The sequence below is a fragment of the Manihot esculenta genome, chromosome 11 (genome assembly GCF_001659605.2).
Source record: "Manihot esculenta cultivar AM560-2 chromosome 11, M.esculenta_v8, whole genome shotgun sequence".
Taxonomy (NCBI): domain Eukaryota; kingdom Viridiplantae; phylum Streptophyta; class Magnoliopsida; order Malpighiales; family Euphorbiaceae; genus Manihot; species Manihot esculenta.
The window spans coordinates 17,219,677-17,245,212 of NC_035171.2; the positions used below are offsets into that span (position 1 = coordinate 17,219,677).

Below are 25,536 nucleotides of genomic sequence, written 5' to 3' on the forward strand. Positions count from 1 at the left end.
TCGTAAAATTTTTGGAACAACATAAATATGAGCCATAAATCAATTAAAACAGAAAAAGAAAGAGAATAAAAAAGTGTGAAAATAAATTATCAGAAAAGAAATAAGTAAAAGGGGAGGGAAATATGAGAAAGAAGAGGAGGAAATCAGACTCGTGGTGGAGGGGTATTAAGTAAAATGAGAGGGAAATATGAGAAAGAGGAGGAGGAAATCACACTCGTGGTGGAGGGGGTATTTATGGGATCGGGGTAGGGGTGTTGGCGCCTTAGGAAGCGTCAGGCGAAACTTTCTGAGGCGCCAGGGTCAGGCTGGCGCTTCTTAAAGAAGCCCCAGATTGACCTGGGAGACGCCGGGCAACGCTTCCCGAGGCGTCAGGCCACTCTGGCGCCTCTCAAAGAGGCGCCAAGACTTAATCTGACGCCTCTTTGAAAGGCGCCAGGGTCTGGCGCTTCTCAAAGAATTGCCAGACTCTCTTTTAGCCCGCCATGTGGCGGGCGAACCCCAAATCAGCAAATTATTATTTACCAACCCCAAATCCGCAAAATTAAATTCTCCCGTCCCTAATTTTGCAAAAAGCCCAACAAAGCTTTCCTTTTGAAGTCAACCCCTTCTCTGTCCTCTCATGAGACAAATGGTGACAGAAACTTACCCGCAAACCTACAAAACCATATCAACTCAAGCCTCCCTAGCTCACATGAATTGGGTCCCCAAAATCATCAAACCACTCAACCCCAGCCCATTACACCCCCCAGAGGCCTCTCATGAATAACCCTACCCAATGCCTTCTAGAAACTAAACCAAGCCCCACGCAGTCAATCTGGACCAAGAGCCAGGAGAGTCTCAAGCAGAATTCACCCCAAGCCTTGCCCATCAACATTCCACCTCTCCCCTTTAGCCCTTTAGGCCTTATACCTCGGATCAAATGATCCGAATTACTTCTGATTTGTTACCGGGGAAAAGTAAAAATGTCTTCTACCTTACTCCAAACATGATATGCGGAAGTATGACATTCAGTCTGAATACTACATGATACTTTCTTGATTCTAAACATTGAAAAATTTTGTTCTCAAATGCTGTAAATTTTTACATTTGGGAGAAAATTTTATTTTCTAAAATGCTGTAAATTTTTACATTTATGATTTCAAAAAAGAATTTGAAAAAAGTCTACAGTGATTAAAGAAAATCAATAAATCTTGATATAATAGTCTTTCATGTTTATTGTTTTTTTCTACTCTCCCAAAAATGCAGTTCAGCTTCAGTTTTCAAACTGTTAAAAAAATTAATCATTTTTTTATATTTAATGATATTCCATAATTAAAATAATTGCGTGAAACTCGTGAAACCATTTTATAAAAGTTGATTGATATCTATGCCCAAATTTTAACACATTTACCAACCAAACTTCTCATTCAGATGCAGTAGATAAGGGGTCAAATAAGATTCCCACTTCGGAAAATTTAACCTATGCCCATCAAAAGGCCTCACCTACAATGGTTCAAAGCATCCAACCTGACTTGCAGAATCCTCTTATCATTCTAAAACCAGAAACATCGAGGGAGGAAGATAAACAAAAAGAGACGAATCCAGTTAGAGATAAATAGAAGAGATTGGCCTGAGAGAAACACAAATCAAATGTCGGGGTGGTGATAACAAAGATTATAGACCGAGAAATTCAAAAGGAACTAACAAAAAAAAAAAGTTGGAAAATTTGATGAGAACGAAAGAAAGCTTGTACATCTGAACAGGATGCTGATAGGGTGGAGGAAGCTAGCCTAAATTGGCCCCTCTCTCTAAGATGAATCTTTTGATATGGAATTGTCAGGTGTAGGGAACCTGACAATCCATCATCTCAAAGGAATTTTAGATTCCATTCCCCTAATGTTATTGGTCTTCTAGAGAAATCAGACAAGAATAGTCCAGAAAATTATGTACTCTTGTGGCTTTTCAAACTACTTTTTTGTTAATCCGGTAGGTCTATCCGATGGGCTTTGTAAGGCTTGGGATCACTTTTGCCAAGTGAATATAATAAGTTCTCATTCCTATTATATTCATGCCTCTATTTTGGATCTTTAATCTGATTACCTTTGGGATTTTGTTCTGCTCCATTTACATTCTGAAGATCTTCTTCCAAAGAAACAATTTGACTTTTTATGTTCTTATAAAACTAATCTTCGAAGGGCCTGTTTCATGATGGGGATTTCAATGCTTTTTTAAATTAAAATGAAAAGAGAGGGGATAGACATTTTTAATCTAAAATTTCCAGCTTCCAGAGCTTCTTAGACAATATGGGTCTGCTTGACTTGGGTTTTCAAGGTCCTATTTATACGCGGAACAATAGACGTGGAGGAGAGAATAATATAAGGGAAAGGATTGACAGAGGCTTAAGTTTAGTGGCTTGGCTACAGTTATACCCATATGCTGCTATCCATCGTCTAGCCATCTCCAACACTAAGCAAAATTTTTTGTACTATTTTAAAGATTTTAAAAGCTACACATTATGTTTTACACTATTTTAATACAAAACATTAAAATAACGCAATATCCTCTTCAATTTTCTATACTATTTTTAACAAAAAAAATATGTCTATTTATATTTTTCTCTTTTTAATATTATATTATTTATTTTACTTTAACTTTATTTATACATTTCAGTCAAAAACTTAATATCATTTTATATATCCAATTTAAATGCTTATATATTTTACATTTTATTCAATATTTAAATATTCAATTATATTATAAATAAATAAAATATATTAATTATAAAAATACATTAATTAAATATTGATTATAAAAAAATTACTTAAACATTAATTATAAATATACATTAATTAGCAAATTAAAAATAAAATAGACTCATACATTAAATTATCAATAAAAAAAATACAAGCTAGTTTAAATGATCATTTAAATTTGTATATTGCTCCCACAAATACTCTATTAATGCATTACGAAGTGCAAAATAAGCATCTTTATCCTTAATTTTTTTGTGTCGAGACAAAACTTGCTCAAATCGGGTAGTTTCATCGACAACCATTTCAACAGTTGGAGCTGAAAATTCTCTACCGTCTTCAATAGGTGCACTAAGGTCACGTTCATCCTCGATTATCATATTATACATAATAATACATGTAGTTAATATATCATGCAATACTTCTTTTTTCCAAAAACGTGATGGCCCTGCAACTATTGCAAAACGTGACTGCAACACTTCGAAAGCACGTTTAACATCTTTTCGACATGATTCTTGTTTCATTGTAAAATACTTCTTCTTCCTTGTTTGTGGTTCACGAATAGTTTGCATAATAGTTGACCATTTCGGATATATACCATCAGCTAAATAATAACCCGTATTATATACTTTTTCTTGAATAACATAATGAGCGGGAGGAGCAATACCTTTAGCAAGGTCGAAAAATAAATGTGATGACTCCAAAACATTAATATCGTTATTAGAGTCAAGCATTCCAAAATATGCATGTCATATCCAAAGGTCATAATCAGCTACAGCTTCTAAAATAATTGTTGGCGATCCACTACGCCTTGTATATTGGCCAGCCCATGCAATAGGACAATTTTTCCATTTCCAATACATGCAATCGAGACTACCTAACATTTCAAGAAAGCCACATTGCTCACCAATATAAAGAAGTCTTGCAACATCCTTGGCAGTTGGTGATCTCAGATACAGCTCACCAAATACCTCAATGGTGGCTCGACAAAATCTCTTTAGACTTTCAATTGCAGTGGACTCCCCAATTTTCACATGTTCGTCAGTAGTATCCGCTGGCAAACCATATGTTAACATTTGAAATACAGCTGTGATTTTTTGAAGAGTAGATAATCCAATTTTACCTACTGCATCTCTTTGTTGTTCGAAGTACGTATCAAACGCTTTTATTGCATCGACAATATGAAGAAACAAATTTCGAGACATTTTATATCGTCGACGAAATATTACATCATTGAATCTTGGATTATCTGAAAAATAATTCAGAAATAAATTATGATTAGCCGCTTCACGATATCGATTGATTACTAGATGACCTGGAATAGAGCCACCTCTAGAAACTCAGTGTTGATCTTGTATTTGCTGCAAAACCATCTAATTTTTCTGAAATTGTTTATTAACTGCTTGTGTTTCCACTTCAAACTCATTATCATTTGAAATATAATCATCAATATCTGAAGAAGAAGACGATGATGAATTTTCAGCATCATTATTTGATGTATCTCCAATGTAGAAATCCATTTTAAGTAACGATCTGTAGAATTTTTTTGACTCGAATTTAAGAGAAACTGAAAAATATGAGTTATGTTTATATCTTTGAAAATACATTATTTAATAGGAAAAATGTGGGGGTAGGGATTCATACTATTCGAAGGTGGAGATCGAGATCGAAATGAAATCCATCCAATGGTCGATTTTAATATGAGATCTATCAGAATACTATTGGTGTAATTATTATTTAAGATTCTATCTTACTTTATTGAAAAATGTGGGGATAGGATGCATACTATCTGAAGGTGAAAATCGAAATAAAATCCATCCAACGGTTGATTTTAAGATGAAATATATTAGAATACTGTTGGTGTAATTATTATTTAAAATTTCATCTGACTTTATTGAAAAATGTGGGGATAGAATGCATACTATCCGAAGGTGGAGATCGAAATGAAATCTATCCAATGGTCGATTTTAAGATGAAATCTATCAAAATACTGTTGGTGTAATTATTATTTAAGATTCTATCCGACTTTATTGAAAAATGTGGGGATAGGATGCATCTATCCGAAGGTAGAGATCGAAATGAAATCCATCCAACGGTCAATTTTAAGATGAGATATATCAGAATACTGTTGGTGTAATTATTATTTAAGATTCCATATGACTTTATTGAAAAATGTGGAGATAGGATGCATACTATCCGAAGGTGGAGATCGAAATGAAATCCATTCAACGGTCGATTTTAAAATGAAATCTATTAGAATATTGTTTGTATAATATTTATTTAATATTCTATCTGACTGTATTGAAAAAAGTGGGGATAGAATGCATACTATCCGAATGTGGAGATCGAAATGAAATCCATCCAACGGTCGATTTTAAGATGAAATCCATCAGAATACTGTTGGTGTAATTATTATTTAAGATTCCATCTTACTTTATTGAAAAATGTGGGGATAGGATGTATACTATCCAAAGGTGAAGATTGAAATAAAATCCGTCTAACGGTCGATTTTAAGATAAAATCTATTAGAATACTGTTGGTGTAATTATTATTTAAGATTTCATTTGACTTTATTGAAAAATGTGGGGTGTAACGACCCGAAAAGCGGACCGCTACCGGCGCTAGGATCCAGATCGGCTTAAGACCGCCGGGACCCGTAGCAAGCCTGACATAAACCTGTAAACCTGTATAATCCCATACATGATCAACAACATGCATAAAAATTTAAACTTTTCTTTCATTCATTTCTCATACACCAAACTCAACCTGTGCATGCACTAAAACATAATCATAAACTTGACCCCTCTGTGGGATCTCATCAATGCCCCAATGGGCGATATACATGTGTTGAGTTGGCTAACATCTGTATCATCAAATATCTAAGATCATGCATCAACAAGGGATTACAATACTCATAGGGTCAAGCACATCTATAACCTCAATATACCTCATTACATAACATACTGTAATTTCTTACATTACATCATAGTACAATTGTCATGTCCACAATCTAACTATTACATAGACATACTTCAAAACTCTGGCTAACCTCCTGGTCTACCCTGTACCTGCACAGCTAGGGTTAGGGGAGAGGGGTGAGCTACAAAGCCCAGTGAGCAGAATAGTGAAATCATATAATAAAATTTCATGCTTTCATATAATAAAATTTCATGCTTTCATGAAATGCAACATATCACAACAAATCACATCTCGGATGGTAATGTCACCAATAGTCCTCTACATAGTCCAACTGTGCCGGGACGTAGAATGGGTACAACCGGTCTTTCTCTTAACATAACATATCATAACATACCAATGTGCCAGGAACGTAGAATGGGTACAACCTGGACTTCCATACCATATCATGCCGTAACATCATCATACCATATGAGGACTAAAGGATCATCCAATAACCAATCCACATCAACATCATAAATGCAATGCAACATATTCGTGAATACTAATTCAAACAACCTACTATATCTCATGGCATTCATGATGCATGGATCATGCTCAAAATTCATATTTCATTTATTTTAAATCTTAAAGTTTATTCCACTCACCTCTGGCTAGCTCTGACAAACTCTGTAGCAGCTGGCTCACTGCTGGGGTCCTCGGTTCCTCGGGTCCGAACCTACACAGGTGGACTCCAATGAGGGACCAAACATACATAAACATAACTCTAATATACTCCCCAAAAACCCCCTAAAACATCATAAAACAACTATATAAAAACATGCAAGAAATGGCTGGACAGGGCACTTTAGGCGGCAGGTTCGGCGGCCGAAAGTCCCTCCAGAGCCGAAAGTCAGGCAAGTTCGGCGGCACCTTCGGCGGCTGAAACTCCCAGACAGAGGCAAAACTCATGCATGTTCGGCGGCACCTTCGGCGGCCGAAAGTCCCAGACAGAGACGAAAGTCTCTTTTCGGGGGCAACTTCGGCAGCCGAAAGGCCTGCCTCTCCAGCCATGTTCGGCGGCCGAAAGTTCCTTCGGCTGCCGAACCTGGTTTCTGCCAAAGGGCAGAAACTTGGCTCCCTTATGCATTTATGCCTCCAAAACTAACCAATCAAGCATAAACCTATTCTACAACATTCCCAAGCATTCACAAGCAAACATACAAGCTCCTAGGGGCATCAAACCAACAAAAACCCCAACTACAACACACAAGCAACTCACATTGTTCAAAAACATAACATTTGCTTAAAAACTCATACAACCCTATACATGCCATTCTACCCCATAAAATCACTTAAAACCTACTTGAAACATACAATGAGCTTAAGATCGGCTCTTACCTCTTGAAGATCGAGAGAGAGACGACCTAAACTCGGAGATCCAAGCAAAAGAGCTCCTGAGTTCCCAAAGCTCCAAAACTTGTCTTAAATGCTCAAAACTTGCAATGAGAGGTGAAAACTCAAGAAAAATGGAGGAGATTTGGAGAAAGAACACAAGATCTGGGGAGAGGGAGGTTGGAAGCTAGCTATGGCCGAAAATGGGAGAAAGCTCACCCATTTCGGCTAAGTGACCCTTTTATAGGTGGCTGGCCAGGCCACGTTCGGGGGCCGAAAGTGCTTCCGCATGCATGCCATGTTCGGCGGCCGAACTTGGGTTTCGGCGGCCGAACCTGGACTTCCCTCACTCATGCTTTCGGGGGCCTAACGTGCCTCCAAAACGCATGCATGTTCGGCGGCCGAACTTGACCTTCGGCGGCCGAACCTGGGTTTTTCTCCAAAGACTCTTCATGCAAAAACTCATTTAACTTTCATACTTAAAACCATGAAATACCTTAAAACATTTTATGAAAACATGCTTCTACCCTACTAGAGGCTTCCGACATCCGAGATTCCACCGGACGGTAGGAATTCCGATACCGGAGTCTAGCCGGGTATTACATTCTCTCCCCCCCTTAAGAACATTCGTCCCCGAATGTACCTCAACTAGCACACATAGCATGGCATAAAACATAACATACATACATAGCACATAAACACAGAGATCTAACCTTAAAAGAGATGAGGGTACTGCTGGAGCATAGACTCCCGTGTCTCCCAAGTGCATTCTTCCAAGTTGTGGTGGTTCCACAGGACTTTCACCATCGGGATTTCCTTGTTCCTTAACTTTCTGATCTGGGTGTCTAGGATCCGTACTGGCTGTTCAACATAAGTGAGATCCTCTTGGACCTCCACATCAGGCTCACTAAGAACCTTGCTCGGATCTGACACAAACTTCCTCAACATTGAAACATGGAAAACCGGATGGATTCTTTCCATTGAAGCAGGTAAATCCAGCTTGTACGACACATTCCCAATCTTTTGCAAGATTTCAAAGGGTCCGATGTATCGTGGGGCTAGTTTACCTTTCTTTCCAAAGCGAACCACTCCTTTCATTGGAGACACCTTGAGCAATACCAGATCCCCCTCCTGAAACTCTAACTGTCTTCTGCGGACGTCTGCATAGCTCTTCTGTCTGCTGGCAGTAGTCTTGATTCTCTCTCTGATTATGGGTACCATCCTGCTGGTGATCTCTAATAGCTCAGGCCCTGCCAAGGCCTTTTCTCCAACTTTCTCCCAGCAAACAGGTGATCTGCACTTCCTTCCGTACAAAGCTTTATATGGAGCCATCCCGATGCTAGCATGATGGCTGTTGTTGTAGGCAAACTCCACCAAAGGTAGATGCTGCCTCCAAGAACCGCCAAAGTCCAGCACACACATTCTGAGCATATCCTCGATAGTCTGGATGGTCCTTTCTGACTGTCCATCAGTCTGGAGGTGGAAGGCAGTACTGAAATCCAACCTAGTACCCATGGCATTCTGCAGACTCCGCCAAAACCTGGAGGTGAACTGGGGCCCTCTATCTGACACTATCAAAACAGGAACCCCATGCAGCCTGACGATCTCATCCACATATACCTGCACCAACTTGTCCACAGAGTAGCCACTCCTGACAGGAATGAAGTGAGCAGATTTGGTGAGTCTGTCCACAATCACCCATATGGAGTCCACTCTGTTGGACGCCGCCGGTAACCCCACTACGAAGTCCATAGCTATATTCTCCCATTTCCACTCTGGAATAGGTAGCGGGTTAAGCATTCCAGCCGGCTTCTGATGTTCCAGCTTCACCCTCTGACATACTTCGCAGGCTGACACAAACTGTGCCACTTCTTTCTTCATCGCTGGCCACCAATAAACCTTCTTCAGATCTTGATACATCTTGGTGGCTCCGGGGTGAACGCTGTATCTTGCATTATGAGCCTCCCTCATAATGTCTCCTTTTAGCCCTATGTCATCTGGTACACACAATCGACTCCCATAGCGGAGGATCCCCTTACTATCAAATCTGAACTCACTGTCTTTGCCTGACTGAACATTCCTGGCAATCTTTACTAACTCCGGGTCCTCATGCTGTTTCTGAGCCACCTGCTCCAGAAACACGGGTGCTACTCTCATCTGGGCCACCAAGGCACCTGTACCAGACAACTCCATCTGTAGACCTTCCTCAATAAGCTTGTAGAACTCCTTCACCACTGGCCTCCTCTCTGCCGATATGTGGGATAGACTGCCTAGTGACTTCCGGCTTAGGGCGTCTGCCACGACATTCGCCTTACCCGGATGATACTGAATCTTACAATCATAGTCACTCAGCAGCTCCACCCATCTCCTCTGTCTCAAATTCAAATCTCTTTGACTCAGGATGTACTGCAGGCTTTTATGATCTGTGAAGATCTCACATTTTACCCCGTAGAGGTAGTGCCTCCACATCTTGAGTGCAAAGATTACTGCTGCCATCTCCAGGTCATGTGTGGGGTAATTCAACTCGTGCTTCTTCAGCTACCTAGAAGCATAAGCGATCACCCTCTCCTTCTGCATTAGTACACAACCCAGTCCCACACGGGATGCATCACAAAAGACCGTAAAGTCCTCATCACTAGATGGCAGAGCTAAAACTGGTGTTGAAGTCAACCTCTTCTTAAGCTCTTCAAAACTCTCTTCGCACTGATCAGTCCACAGAAACTTCTGATTCTTCCTGGTTAGTCTGGTCAGAGGAGCTGCTATTTTCGAGAAGTCCTAAACGAACCTCCTGTAGTAACCTGCCAAACCCAAGAAACTCCTGATCTCCGTCACTAAAGTGGGTCTAGGCCAGTTAGCCACAGTTTCTGTCTTCTTGGGGTCTACCTCTATCCCATTCTCTGACACTACATGCCCCAAGAACGAAATGCTCCTCAACCAGAACTCACATTTAGAGAACTTGGCATACAAGCCATGTTCCCTCAAGGTCTGCAAGACTAACCGCAGATGATGGGCATGCTCCTCTGCATTCCTGGAATACACCAAGATATCATCTATGAAGACAACAACGAAGTGATCCAGGTATTGGCTAAACACTCTGTTCATGAGATCCATGAATGCTGCAGGGGCGTTGGTTAACCCGAACGGCATTACAAGGAACTCAAAATGCCCATATCTGGTCCTGAAAGCTGTCTTCGGCACATCTTCATCCCTTATCCTTAGCTGATGGTACCCTGATCTTAGATCTATTTTGGAGAAACAACCCGCTCCTGCTAGCTGGTCGAATAGATCATCAATCCTTGGCAGAGGGTACCTATTCTTGGTAGTGACTTTGTTCAACTGCCTGTAGTCGATACAAAGTCTAAGGGATCCATCCTTCTTCCTTACAAACAAGACCGGAGCACCCCAAGGTGAGGTACTCTGTCGGATGAAGCCCCTTTATACCAGCTCCTGCAACTGTTCTTTCAACTCCTTTAACTCGGCTGGGGCCATCCTGTAGGGAGGGATAGAGATCGGTCTAGCTCCAGGCACCAACTCTATCTCGAACTCTATCTCCCTAGCAGGTGGTAGACCTGGAAGCTCGTCTGGAAAAACATCCTGAAACTCTCTGACAACTGGCACCGAGGCCGGCTCCTTGACCTGACTGTCTAGCTCTCTCACATGAGCTAAGTACCCTTGACATCCCTTCCTAAGCAACCTACGAGCCTGAAGAGCTGATATCAGACCTCTAGGTGTGCCCCTCATGTCTCCTCTGAAGACGACCTCTGACCCGTTCTGATCTCTGAACCAGACTACCTTGTCCCTGCAGTCCAAGGTAGCACCATGGGTAGATAGCCAATCCATCTCTAGAATGACGTCAAAGTTTGTCAAATCTAGAACCACAAGGTCGGCGGAGAGGCATCTTCCCTCAACAAAAATTGGACTGTACTGGCAGACTGACACTGCCACTGACGGGTCACACTTGGGTCCACTGACCCATAGGGGACACTCTAACCCAGAGACTATCAGACCCAACCTCTCAACGGCTCTCGGAGCAATAAATGAATGAGATGCACCCGGGTCCATTAATGCATACACATCAGAACACCCAATGACGAGATTACCTGACACCACGGTGTTGGATGTGTTAGCCTCCTGCTGTGTCATGGTGAAGATCCTGGCTGGAGCTGATGGACCTTCACCTCGGGAACCAGAAGAAGAGGCTGCCCCTCTCCCTCTACCTCTGCCACTGCCCTAAGTTGTGGCTGGAACTGCTGGCTGTGCCACACTACCAGAAGCTGTCTGCTGGGGCTGGCCCATAAAAGGCGCTCTAGGACACTCCGAGCTATGTGTCCCTCCTGACCACATCTGAAACATGTATTAGTCCCAGCTCGACACACTCCCCTGTGCGGTCTTCCACATCTCTGACATTCTGTACCATCTGAGCCTGAGCTCAAGCCACCGCCAAATCCCAGACCAGATTTCAACTTGTTCCAAAACTTATTCTTTTTCGGCTTCCTGGTGGTGTTATCCCACCTCTTCTTACCTGAGCTCTGAGAAGTGAAACCTAGTCCTCCTCTGCCTGGGGTCTTAACCCCTAAAGACTGGGTCACTGACTGCTTCACTGACCCCTCAACTATAGCACTTGCTTCCATTCTTCGAGCCATATCCACCACAGTGTGGAAACTTTCTCTCTCAGTTGACTGAATCAACGAGGAGTACCTGGAATGCAGCTTCATAACATACCTCTTGGCTTTCTTCGTATCTGTATCTAGAGCTTGCCCTGAAAAAGGCAATAGCTCCAAGAATTTATCCGTGAACTCCTCTACACCCATATGCTCTGACTGCCTCAGTTGCTCAAACTCCTCTACACCCATCGGATACTCTGAATCCTGTGGGAAGGGTGGATAATGGGGTGGAAAACCATACCCCGAGGCCTGAACGCCTCCCTGAGATTCCCCTGTCCCTTCTTCCTCCATGCTCACATCCAAGTTCCCATCCCTCCTCTGATCCTCTTCTGTAACCTCCCTCACATCGGAAGAACTTCCTCCTCTATCTGTCCCCCTTCTGCTAGCATCAAAAGACCTTCTAGGGTCCCTTGACACTCTCTCTCTGTTGGCTCTACAAGACATTGCCCTAGGCAATGTGGGAGGACGGGCGCTCGTGCCCTCATCCTCAGGTGGCACTCCAGTCAATCGTGCAGATCGACGAGTTCCTCTCATCCTGTTTTCTGAAAAAAACAGTACACATCATACAAACATTAGCATCACATGGTTCATGTGGGCACACATGAACCCTCATCAATACATCACATAACATAGCACATCTTTAATGCACATGCACAAAGTCATGGCAATTCACATCATCAAACAAGACAGGACTCCACATCCTATCCTAGTGGACATGATCTTTCCTATTGTGCTTGACCTTCTATAACATCTATGAGCCCGACACTCTAGGTCCGATCCTATGAACCTAGGGCTCTGATACCATTCTGTAACGACCCGAAAAGCGGACCGCTACCGGCGCTAGGATCCAGATCGGCTTAAGGCCGCCGGGACCCGTAGCAAGCCTGACATAAACCTGTAAACCTGTATAATCCCATACATGATCAACAACATGCATAAAAATTTAAACTTTTCTTTCATTCATTTCTCATACACCAAACTCAACCTGTGCATGCACTAAAACGTAATCATAAACTTGACCCCTCTGTGGGATCTCATCAATGCCCCAATGGGCGATATACATGTGTTGAGTTGGCTAACATCTATATCATCAAATATCTAAGATCATGCATCAACAAGGGATTACAATACTCATAGGGTCAAGCACATCTATAACCTCAATATACCTCATTACATAACATACTGTAATTTCTTACATTACATCATAGTATAATTGTCATGTCCACAATCTAACTATTACATAGACATACTTCAAAACTCAGGCTAACCTCCTGGTCTACCCTGTACCTGCACAGCTAGGGTTAAGGGAGAGGGGTGAGCTACAAAGCCCAGTGAGCAGAATAGTGAAATCATATAATAAAATTTCATGCTTTCATGAAATGCAACATATCACAACAAATCACATCTCGGATGGTAATGTCACCAATAGTCCTCTACATAGTCCAACTGTGTCGGGACGTAGAATGGGTACAACCGGTCTTTCTCTTAACATAACATATCATAACATACCAATGTTCCAGGGACGTAGAATGGGTACAACCTGGACTTTCTCTTACATCGTGCCAGGGACGTAGAATGGGTACAACATGGACTTCCATACCATATCATGCCGTAACATCATCATACCATATGAGGACTAAAGGATCATCCAATAACCAATCCACATCAACATCATAAATGCAATGCAACATATTCGTGAATACTAATGCAAACAACCTACTATATCTCATGGCATTCATGATGCATGGATCATGCTCAAAATTCATATTTCATTTATTTTAAATCTTAAAGTTTATTCCACTCACCTCTGGCTAGCTCTGACAAACTCTGTAGCAGCTGGCTCACTGCTGGGGTCCTCAGTTCCTCGGGTCCGAACCTACACAGGTGGACTCCAATGAGGGACCAAACATACATAAACATAACTCTAATATACTCCCCAAAAACCCCCCTAAAACATCATAAAACAACTACATAAAAACATGCAAGAAATGGCTGGACAGGGCACTTTCGGCGGCAGGTTCGGCGGCCGAAAGTCCCTCCAGAGCCGAAAGTCAGGCAGGTTCGGCGGCACCTTCGGCGGCCGAAACTCCCAGACAGAGGCGAAACTCATGCATGTTCGGCGGCACCTTCGGCGGCCGAAAGTCCCAGACAGAGACAAAAGTCTCTTTTCGGGGGCAACTTCGACAGCCGAAAGGCCTGCCTCCCCAGCCATGTTCGGCGGCCGAAAGCTCCTTCGGCTGCCGAACCTGGTTTCTGCTAAAGGGCAGAAACTTGGCTCCCTTATGCATTTATGCCTCCAAAACTAACCAATCAAGCATAAACCTATTCTACAACATTCCCAAGCATTCACAAGCAAACATACAAGCTCCTAGGGGCATCAAACCAACAAAAACCCCAACTACAACACACAAGCAACTCACATTGTTCAAAAACATAACATTTGCTTAAAAACTCATACAACCCTATACATGCCATTCTACCCCATAAAATCACTTAAAACCTACTTAAAACATACAATGAGCTTAAGATCGGCTCTTACCTCTTGAAGATTGAGAGAGAGACGACCTAAACTCGGAGATCCAAGCAAAAGAGCTCCTAAGTTCCCAAAGCTCCAAAACTTGTCTTAAATGCTCAAAACTTGCAATGAGAGGTGAAAACTCAAGAAAAATGGAGGAGATTTGGAGAAAGAACACAAGATCTGGGGAGAGGGAGGTCGAAAGCTAGCTATGGCCGAAAATGGGAGAAAGCTCGCCCATTTCGGCTAAGTGACCCTTTTATAGGTGGCTGGCCAGGCCACGTTCGGGGGCCGAAAGTGCTTCCGCATGCATGCCATGTTCGGCGGCCGAACTTGGGTTTCGGCGGCCGAACCTGGACTTCCCTCACTCATGCTTTCGGGGGCCTAACGTGCCTCCAAAACGCATGCATGTTCGGCGGCCGAACTTGACCTTCGGCGGCCGAACCTGGGTTTTCCTCCAAAGACTCTTCATGCAAAAACTCATTTAACTTTCATACTTAAAACCATGAAATACCTTAAAACATTTTATGAAAACATGCTTCTACCCTACTAGAGGCTTCCGACATCTGAGATTCCACCGGACGGTAGGAATTCCGATACCGGAGTCTAGCCGGGTATTACATGGGGATAGAATGCATACCATCTGAAGGTGGAGATCGAAATGGAATCTATCCAACGGTCGATTTTAAGATAAAATTCGAGATCGAAATGAAATCCATCCAATGGAATGAAATCCATCCAATGGTCGATTTTAAGATGAGATCTATCAGAATACTATTGGTGTAATTATTATTTAAGATTACATCTTACTTTATTGAAAAATGTGGGGATAGGATGCATACTATCCGAAGGTGAAGATCGAAATAAAATCCATCCAACGGTCGATTTTAAGATAAAATCTATTAGAATACTGTTGGTGTAATTATTATTTAAGATTCCATCTGATTTTATTGAAAAATATGGGGATAGAATGCATACTATGCGAAGGTGGAGATCGAAATGAAATCTATCCAACGTTCGATTTTAAGATGAAATCTATCAAAATAATGTTGGTGTAATTATTATTTAAGATTCTATCCGACTTTATTGAAAAATGTGGGGATAGGATGCATACTATCCAAAGGTGGAGATCGAAATGAAATCCATCCAACAGTCAATTTTAAGATGAGATATATCAAAATACTGTTGGTGTAATTATTATTTAAGATTCCATATGACTTTATTGAAAAATGTGGAGATAAGATGCATACTATCCGAAGGTGGAGATCGAAATGAAATCCATCCAACGATCGATTTTAAGATGAATTCTATTAGAATATTGTTGGTATAATTATTATTTAAGATTCTATCTGACTTTATTAAAAAAAGTGGGGATAGGATGCATACTATCCGAAGGTAGAGATCGAAATGAAATCCATCCAACAGTCGATTTTAAGATGAAATCTATCAGAATACTGTTGGTGTAATTATTATTTAAGATTCTATCTGACTTATATATATTGGAATGCCAACATCTACAACTTACCATAAGTTAGCAAGATCTGCAGGATATTCTACCAATGAAGATATGCTATTACGCAGAGTTTATCTAAATGTTTCATAAGATCCCATTATAGGTAAGCAATAATCTAGTCAATGTTTTTAGAGTCGGGTGGTAGAAGCATATGAAATTGCAAAGAATGAGTTTTGGGAGTCCGCAATCCACGATCTTTGCAATGTCGATTGCAAGTTATTGATAAGGCTATAAGAAAATTGAATGGTTGTTATTGACAAGTTGAAAACTTACATTCTAGTGGTGCTTCAGAGCAAGATCTGATGAGTATTTTTTTAGTAATTACTTTGTACATAAATCTTAAAATCTTCCTTAACATTTTCATAATTATACAGCTCAATCAAACGAAAACTTTACTAATGCAAGATCCAAGCTACAAAAAGAGATTCAACTTTGATCATGTTTGGAGCATGATGTAAGATGCTGAGAGTTCAAAGATAGTAACTCTAAAAAAAAATAGTTAAAAATCAAAGCTCCTCTTATGTGTCCTCATAGTCAGACAATCATACTCCTGACTTACCTATGGTACCATCTTCAAACTGATCGTCTGTAACAGCCCGAAAACCGGTACCCCTCTATAACGGCCCAAACTGCTCGACGCTAGGATCCAGATCGGCTTAAGGCCGCCGGGATCCGTAGCAAGCCTAAACTGAACTCTGTGTAGCTGATAAATCCCATACATGATTCAACTAGACCACTAGCTTTTTAAAACTTTTTCTGTAAAACCACCAGGCTTACCTGAAAATCACTCAGACCTATCAGTCTGATACAGCCCCCAGGGCCTATACCAGCGATCCACTACCAAGCTCAACCTCCATGCCCTATGTCTGAAAACATAGAACCCACTCTCTTAGGGTCGGCATCAGCATATCATAGGTTAGCCTTGGCTCCCGCTTCGGGTCAAGGGAGTGAAACCCTTTCTTCCCTCACGGTTCTCTGTCTGAGTCAAGGGATTGGAACCCTTTCTTCCCTCTCACTGGAGTTTTATAAACACATCAAACGTTAAGCCTAGTTTGACACATTTCTCATCAAGAAACGTAAAACAGGATACATGCATATACCAGGGATGAAGCATACACTAGGCAAAGCACCTACTAAACCATAAAGACATGAACTGACTATCTATTACATCATTTTACATATCTCTTGAATTTACATCACAAGCAAAACCATAGCTGACATCCTGCTGACTCTGATCTTCCCTGGCTAACTCTGGCCCTGCAAAACTGGGGTTAAGGGAAAGGGATGAGCTACTAAAGCCCAGTGAGTAGAAACAATGAAAATAGTTTATTCATGACATGCCTTCATGAAATGCGTCACTGCACAAACATTTCACATCTCGGATTTAGACATGACCCCAAAACTCCCTCTGTCGGTGCACGACCCCATACGGAGCTCGTCACTACATGTACTAGCGCCCGGCCCCTCCTGTGGAGCTCACACAGGTCTTACCTAGACATAACAGATCCGTGGGCTATTGAAGTCGCCTGGGTCCAATCCACATCAACAGTAACCAATGCAATGCATTATAGTCGTGATTCTAATGCAATCAACCTATTGCATACGCATGAAACTCATGATGCATGAAACATGCTACAACTATATATCATTTCTCATATTAAAAACATTAAATTTTGTTCTACTCACCTCTGCTCCTCTCGCAGGTACTGAACTGACTCTGCCACGGCTACTACTGATGACCTCCTCGATCTCTCGGGTCCAATCCTACACAAATGGACTCAAATGAGGTGTCAAACACAACCTAAGCAACTCATAAACAACTCCCCAAAGATCCCCTAAAACCTCCTAGAACAAACACATAAGGCATGCAAAAGAAAGCTGAACAGGACCCTTTCGGCGGTAGATTCGGCGGCCGAATGTCCTCTCCAGAGCCGAAACTCATGCACCTTTGGCGGCCGAATCTCCACTTTCGGCTGCCGAACCCTTTCGGGGGCAAGGTTCGGGGGTGAAACACACTCCAGAGACGAAAGTCTCTAACCTTCGGCGGCACCTTCGACGGCCGAATTCCCCCCTCCAGAGCCGAAACTCAAAACTCTCGGGGGTGAGCTTTGGCAGCCGAAGCCACCTCTTCCAGGGTTCGGCGGCCGAATGTACCTTCGGCTACCGAACCTGAGTTCATCCAGAACTCATCTCCGACGGCAACCTAGCTTCTCAATCCCTTCCAACACCCAAAACATGCATAACACAACTCTTCACCATACATATACTCTAGTATATGCACAAAGGGGTCCAAAACTACCTAAAACCCCAACAAACAAAACACATATACAAGCTTTCATGCATAATCCCTCAAAAACATACTTTTTACCCTATTCATGCAACTCTACCCAAAAACTCCATAAAACCTCTGGAAATCATTAAAAACAGTTCAAGATCTTCACTTACCTCTTGAAATCAAGAAGATGAACGATCTAAACTTAGCGATAAGGAGAAATTCTTCTTCAAACTCTCCACACCTCAAAGCTTCTCTTTTTAACTCACAACCTTCAAAACAACATTAACACTCTTTAAATCCTTGTAAGATTTGATAAAACTATGAAGAATACCCATGGAGGACATGGTCTTACCTCAGGGAGTGAAAGGAAAGTGAAACTTATCCATTTCACCGACTGGAAGACGCTGTTATAGGGGGCTGACCGACTCACCTTCGGCAGCCAAACCTGCATGCAAAACCATGCAACGTTCGACGGCCGAACTTGGAGTTTCGGAAGCCGAATCTTAGGCACTTTCGGAAGCCGAACATTACCTTCTGCAGCCGAACCTGGCCAAAACCTCCTTGGTCTTTTCTCTTCAACCTCAATCCTATCTCACTCTAAACCTTTAAAATACTTAAAAACATGTTAGAAAACCTTTCTCTTACCCTTCTAGAACCCTCTGACATCCTCGAATTCCACCGGACGGTAGAAATTCCGATGCCTGATCTAGCCGGGTATTACATTCTTCCCCCCTTTAAAAACATTCATCCTCGAATGTTAAAACAACAACAAACATGTAAGCAAGCAAAACCTAACACGGCTCTCTAAAGAACTCTTAGGTCTCCTCAGTACACCTTCTTACTTTGGTGAGTCCAAAGATCAATCACCACATAAATTCCTTATTCCCTGTTCCTCTCCTTTCCTCTTAATTCCTCTGGCCTCTTTTCTAACTCTCAACAGGTACTACACAAATCTCTGCGTTCACTAAAACCACAAGTAGGTCCTACTAGCTGTTCTACCTGTCCTTAGTAGTGACCTTGCGTACAGTCACAACAAAATCTCAAGGATCCATCCTGCGTTTCCCACACCAACTCTGGAATATTCCAGGGTGAGGTACTAGGTCGGAGAAAACCCTTATCTACCAAGCCTCTTTTACTACGCTTACAACTCTTAGCACTCTCTTTCTGCAGGTGCCATCTTGCAGGGAAAGGAAAGAAATGGTTCTGCGTCCAGACACCATTCCTACTCCAACTCTGACTCCCTGACAGATGGTAAACCTGACAGCTCGCCTGGGTACTCACTAGCAATGGGCACTGAGGCTGATTCCCTGACCTGACTACTAATCTCGCTCACAAGAGCTAGAATCCTCTGACAACCTTTCCTGAGCAAACTATGAGCCTGCTGGGCTGACATCAAACCACTAGGCACCTATACTCTGTCCCCCTAAAGGACTACCGCTGATCCATCCTGCACTCTGCGTGCTCCTACCTTGTCTCTGTAGACACAGGTAGTACTATGAGTAGCTAGCCAATCCGCCCTAGAATGACATCACACAGTCAACTCTAGAACCATAAGGTCAGCTGGATAGCATCTACTCACACACTCTGAACTGAACTAACTGACTGATTCTGCCTCAAATGGATCACACTTAGGTCTACTGACCCAAGGAACACACTCTAAGCCCAGAAGGCATCAAACCCACTCTATCGTCGGCTCACAAACAACAAGGAAAGCTAAACACGAGGGTCCCAAACAAATAGCATACACATCCGAACACTGCCAAGTGAACGTACCTGACGTCACTGTGTTCGATGTGATAGCCTCTTGCTGAGTCAGGGTGAAGATCCGAGCTTATGCTAACAGAACTTCCTTCGGGACTCTACTAAAGAAAAGGCTCACCCTCTTCCTCTGCCTCAACTACCACCTAATCCCAGACTGGCTCTAACCTCTTTCTGAGCTTCCTCTTACTTCTTTTTCTCTTCCTCTTACTCTGATCTATCTCATAGCAACTCTCTCTCTAGCTCTTCTTTGGTTCACTAACCTCTAGCTACTAACTCTTCTCTGACTCTCTATTTATGTTCACTTAGAACATCTACCTCTGCTACACTCTACTACTCTCATATCAACTGATATTCTCTAGGGTCCACAAGAACATACACATCAGAACTCTCAAACGTGAGCATACCTGGCACCACTGGATCTGATGTGTCTGCCGCTCTTCCTTGCCTACTGGCCTGAGCCGCTCCACCTACAAAAGTCTGCTGGGACTGAGCCATCCATGGCGCAGTAGGACACTCACGTGCTATGTGTCCTTTCCGTCCACACCTGAAACATGCTGTTGTCCCAATTCGGCAAACTCCCTTATGCAACCTACCACACCTCAAACATTTTGTTCTACCTACACCAGAACTTGAACCAGCACCATAACCCAGATTCTTATTCTTCTTTGACCGTCTCACGCCTCTGACTTTTTTTTTACTGGTTCTCCCCCACTTCACTCCTTTCGAGGTAGCTGTACTCCAAATGGAAGGATCATTCTCTCCTGAACCAGAAATCCTGGAATCCTTGGTCTGAGCATCTCCTGAAGACTCTTCATCCATATTCACTTGCAGACCTACCTCCCTTCTTTGCACGTCTACTTCTACTTCTCTCCTGTCTCCTAACATTCTCCCTAGATCCATTCCTTCTCTGCTTTTCTCAAAAGACCCTTCAGACGGATCTGATTCCACAGATTGACTAACACCACTCATCTTAGCTCGTCTGAAGAACAACACACAAACAAACAAACATTAGCACACATAGAGTTCATATGAAAGACACATGAACTTACAACACATACATGCATACATCGCATCACATTACTGCACATGCATAAATTCATGGCATTTCATATCAGCATGCAAAACAAAACGCAACATCCTAGTGGACATGATTTTACTTATTGTGCTTGCCTTTCTATAACCTCTAAACTAACATCTTTCCGATGCTCACACACCGTACTTAGGAGGTCCTATGCTCTGATACCATCTGTAACAGCCCAAAAACCGGTACCCCTCTGTAACGGCCCAAACTGCTCGGCGCTAGGATCCAGATCGGCTTAAGGCCGCCGGGATCCGTAGCAAGCCTAAACTGAACTCTGTGTAGCTGATAAATCCCATACATGATTCAACTAGACCACTAGCTTTTTAAAACTTTTTCTGTAAAACCACCAGGCTTACCTGAAAATCACTCAAACCTATCAGTCTGATACAGTCCTCAGGGCCTACACCAGCGATCCACTACCAAGCTCAACCTCCATGCCCTATGTCTGAAAACATAGAACCCACTCTCTTAGGGTCAGCATCAGCATATCATAGGTTAGCCTTGGCTCCCGCTTCGGGTCAAGGGAGTGAAACCCTTTCTTCCCTCACGGTTCTCTGTCTGGGTCAAGGGATTGGAACCCTTTCTTCCCTCTCACTGGAGTTTTATAAACACATCAAACGTTAAGCCTAGTTTGACACATTTCTCATCAAGAAACATAAAACAGGATACATGCATATACCAGGGATGAAGCATACACTAGGCAAAGCACCTACTAAACCATAAAGACATGAACTGACTATCTATTACATCATTTTACATATCTCTTGAATTTACATCATGTCCACTACTCTATTACACAAGCAAAACCATAGCTGACATCCTGCTGACTCTGATCTTCCCTGGCTAACTCTGGCCCTGCAAAACTGGGGTTAAGGGAAAGGGATGAGCTACTAAAGCCCAGTGAGTAGAAACAATGAAAACAGTTTATTCATGACATGCCTTCATGAAATGCATCACTGCACAAACATTTCACATCTCGGATTTAGACATGACCCCAAAACTCCCTCTGTCGGTGCACGACCCCATACGGAGCTCGTCACTACATGTACTAGCGCCCAGCCCCTCCTGTGGAGCTCACACAGGTCTTACCTAGACATAACAAATCTGTAGGCTATTGAAGTCGCCTGGGTCCAATTCACATCAACAGTAACCAATGCAATGCATCATAGTCGTGATTCTAATGCAATCAACCTATTGCATACGCATGAAACTCATGATGCATGAAACATGCTACAACTATATATCATTTCTCATATTAAAAACATTAAGTTTTGTTCTACTCACCTCTGCTCCTCTCGTAGGTACTGAAATGACTCTGCCACGGCTACCACTGACGATCTCCTCGATCTCTCGGGTCCAGTCCTACACAAATGGACTCGAATGAGGTGTCAAACACAACCTAAACAACTCATAAACAACTCCCCAAAGATCCCCTAAAACCTCCTAGAACAAACACATAAGGCATGCAAAAGAAAGCTGAACAGGACCCTTTCGACGGCAGATTCGGCGGCCGAATGTCCTCTCCAGAGCCGAAACTCATGCACCTTCGGCGGCCGAATCTCCACTTTCGGCTGCCGAACCCTTTCGGGGGCAAGGTTCGGGGGTGAAACACACTCCAGAGACGAAAGTCTCTAACCTTCGGTGGCACCTTCGGCGGCCAAATCCCCCCTCCAGAGCCGAAACTCAAAACTCTCGGGGGTGAGCTTTGGCAGCCGAAGCCACCTCTTCCAGGGTTCAGCGGCCGAATGTACCTTCGGTTACCGAACCTGAGTTCATCCAGAACTCATCCCCGACGGCAACCTAGCTTCTCAATCCCTTCCAACACCCAAAACATGCATAACACAACTCTTCACCATACATATACTCTAGTATATGCACAAAGGGGTCCAAAACTACCTAAAACCCCAACAAACAAAACATATATACAAGCTTTCATGCATAATCCCTCAAAAACATATTTTTCACCCTATTCATGCAACTCTACCCAAAAACTCCATAAAACCTCTGGAAATCATTAAAAACAGTTCAAGATCTTCACTTACCTCTTGAAATCAAGAAGATGAACGATCTAAACTTAGCGATAGGGAGAAATTCTTCTTCAAACTCTCCACACCTCAAAGCTTCTCTTTTTAACTCACAACCTTCAAAACAACATTAACACTCTTTAAATCCTTGTAAGATTTGATAAAACTATGAAGAATACCCATGGAGGACATGGTCTTACCTCAGGGAGTGAAAGGAAAGTGAAACTTATCCATTTCACCGACTAGAAAACGCTGTTATAGGGGGCTGACCGACTCACCTTCGGCAGCCAAACCTGCATGCAAAACCATGCAACGTTCGGCGGCCGAACTTGGAGTTTCGGAAGCCGAATCTTAGGCACTTTCGGCGGCCGAACATTACCTTCGGCAGCCGAACCTGGCCAAAACCTCCTTGGTCTTTTCTCTTCAACCTCAATCCTATCTCACTCTAAACCTTTAAAATACTTAAAAACATGTTAGAAAATCTTTCTCTTACCCTTCTAGAACCCTCTGACATCCTCGAATTCCACCGGACGGTAGGAATTCGGATGCCTGATCTAGCCGGGTATTACATCGTCATTTTTAATTCATTTAAATGAGGATATTGCAGGAGATTATACATCATTGGATCGACCTCTTGGTGTCAAAAAAGCAAAATTGAAGAAAAAACTTGATGAATTTTTTTCATCCGCTTTGAAATGCTTACATGCTGATAATGACAAACTTGTGGAATCGTTGGCGAATGCAACTGCAAAAAGGGAGAAGGGAAGGCTAATAAGAAGTAGAGCTTTGGACTTAAAGGAATTTAAAGAAGAAAATAAAATTTTACTGCTCGATTTAAATTCTATTTCCGATCCAATTGCTTGTAAAACATTTTGCCAAGAAAAAATTCGAATATCAGAGAAAAGAGCTCAACGTCAACAACCACAATTGTCATCCACATCTAATGTATATAGTCAATATCTCAATGATATTGCTGGATCCGGATCTGACCTTTCAGAATATTAAATAATTAGTGTGCTGTTGATGATTGTATTTTCAATTAATATATGTTGTTCAATTATAATATATGTATCACTCCACTTATTCTATATAATATATTATAAATAAATTAATTTATCATAAATATTATTTATAACTGAGAATATATTAATTTAAATTAAATTTTAATAATTATAAAAATATAAAATAAATTAAAAATATGATAAATTATGAGAGTGAAAAAAATGGACTTAATTGAAAATACTTATAAGTTTTAAATTATATTATAAATTAAAAAAAAAAGAAAAGGAAAAGGAAATAGCGTTGCTACAGTGTCACGCCATGGCGTGACACTGTAGCACAACGCCAAAATCTCGTTGGATTTTGGTGCTGCGTTGGAGGCCATCTCCAACGCTAGAATGAGATTTAGCGCAACGTTGAAAATGGCCTTAGCCGATAATAGTTCGGATCATCGACCACTTCTGATGAATTCTAAGTTTAGCTGCCCAAAGCTGAAAAGGCATTTTTTCTTTGATGCTCGCTGGATAGGGAACGTTGATATGGAAAATGTCATTTCTAGTTCCGGGCAATCCACATATAGAGGCTCAAACATGTACAAGGTCTTCTCCAAGCTGAAATAGTGTCGAAATGAGTTAGTCAAATGGAGCAAAAGATGTAATCAAAATGCTAAGACTAGGATTGACTTTCTCACAAGACAATTGGAATCAATCAAACAACATCATACATGGGATAAAAAGAAATTTTAGAACGTTTTGAATCTCAAATTCCAATAATTTTAAGCAAATTAGAAAGAATTTTTCTACCAGCATTTTTTTGATTTGTATCTCACTATTTATCTTGAAAATGAGGCTAAAATTGTTAGACAAGTGCAATATCGATGGATGTATCCGATTGAAAGGTAATATTCTAAGAATTATAAATTAATTAGAATTTATTTTTATAATTATTTGAATAATAGTTATCATTGATCGTACATGAATTGAATTTGCATTTATAGATTTCTTCAAAAATGAAAGCGTTATGTTCGTAATAAAAGTCGTCCTGCAGATTCAAATTGCAGAAGAGTATATCATTGAAGAAAGTTTTATATTTGGTTCAAGGTATTTACATGGTATATATTAAGACCAAACATAATTAACTTGAAAGAAATTTTGAAGGTGATCATCCCGATTCATCGGAGAGGCTACTTATATTCTCACAAAAGGGACAAAGGATAAATCTAGATCTCTCAAAGAAGATGAATGAAAACAAGCTCATCTTTATATTTTAAAGAACTGCAAAGAAGTCTAATCATTTTTATAGTATGTCAATTTTATTATTCCAACTTTTTAATTTTTATCTAACTTTTATTTATTTACATCTTATTGGTATCTTATTATTATTTCATTATTTTTCCTTTTAATGAATATGAGCAATCCATGCTTGGTATGAAATTTCATGATTGGTTTTATCATTGAGTAAGTATTTACTTATAATTTTTTATTATTGTTATAATATTAATAAATTACTTTTAGCTTTAATATAATTTATATATTTCTTTTCTAATGGATTGTGCAATTGTATGGAGAAGGGAATGAAAATAATAAATTATTATCTTCAGCTTCACAGGATATATTATAAATGGTTTTAGATTTCATGCTAAGCAATTTGAAGGGAAACAAGTGAGACAAAATAATGGTGTTCTA

The 25,536-nt window shown here is 41.4% G+C and overlaps 1 protein-coding gene across 1 annotated transcript; it reads right to left on the reverse strand.

Annotated features, from left to right (window-relative positions):
* Positions 1–2,887: 2,887 nt before the first annotated feature.
* LOC110607454 lies at positions 2,888–4,249 on the reverse strand. Its single transcript, XM_021746571.1, has 3 exons — positions 4,152–4,249; positions 3,607–4,061; positions 2,888–3,396 (listed from the first exon to the last, which is right to left on the reverse strand). The coding sequence occupies exons 1-3, from the start codon at positions 4,247–4,249 to the stop codon at positions 2,888–2,890; spliced, it is 1,062 nt and encodes a 353-aa protein (XP_021602263.1).
* Positions 4,250–25,536: the final 21,287 nt, after the last annotated feature.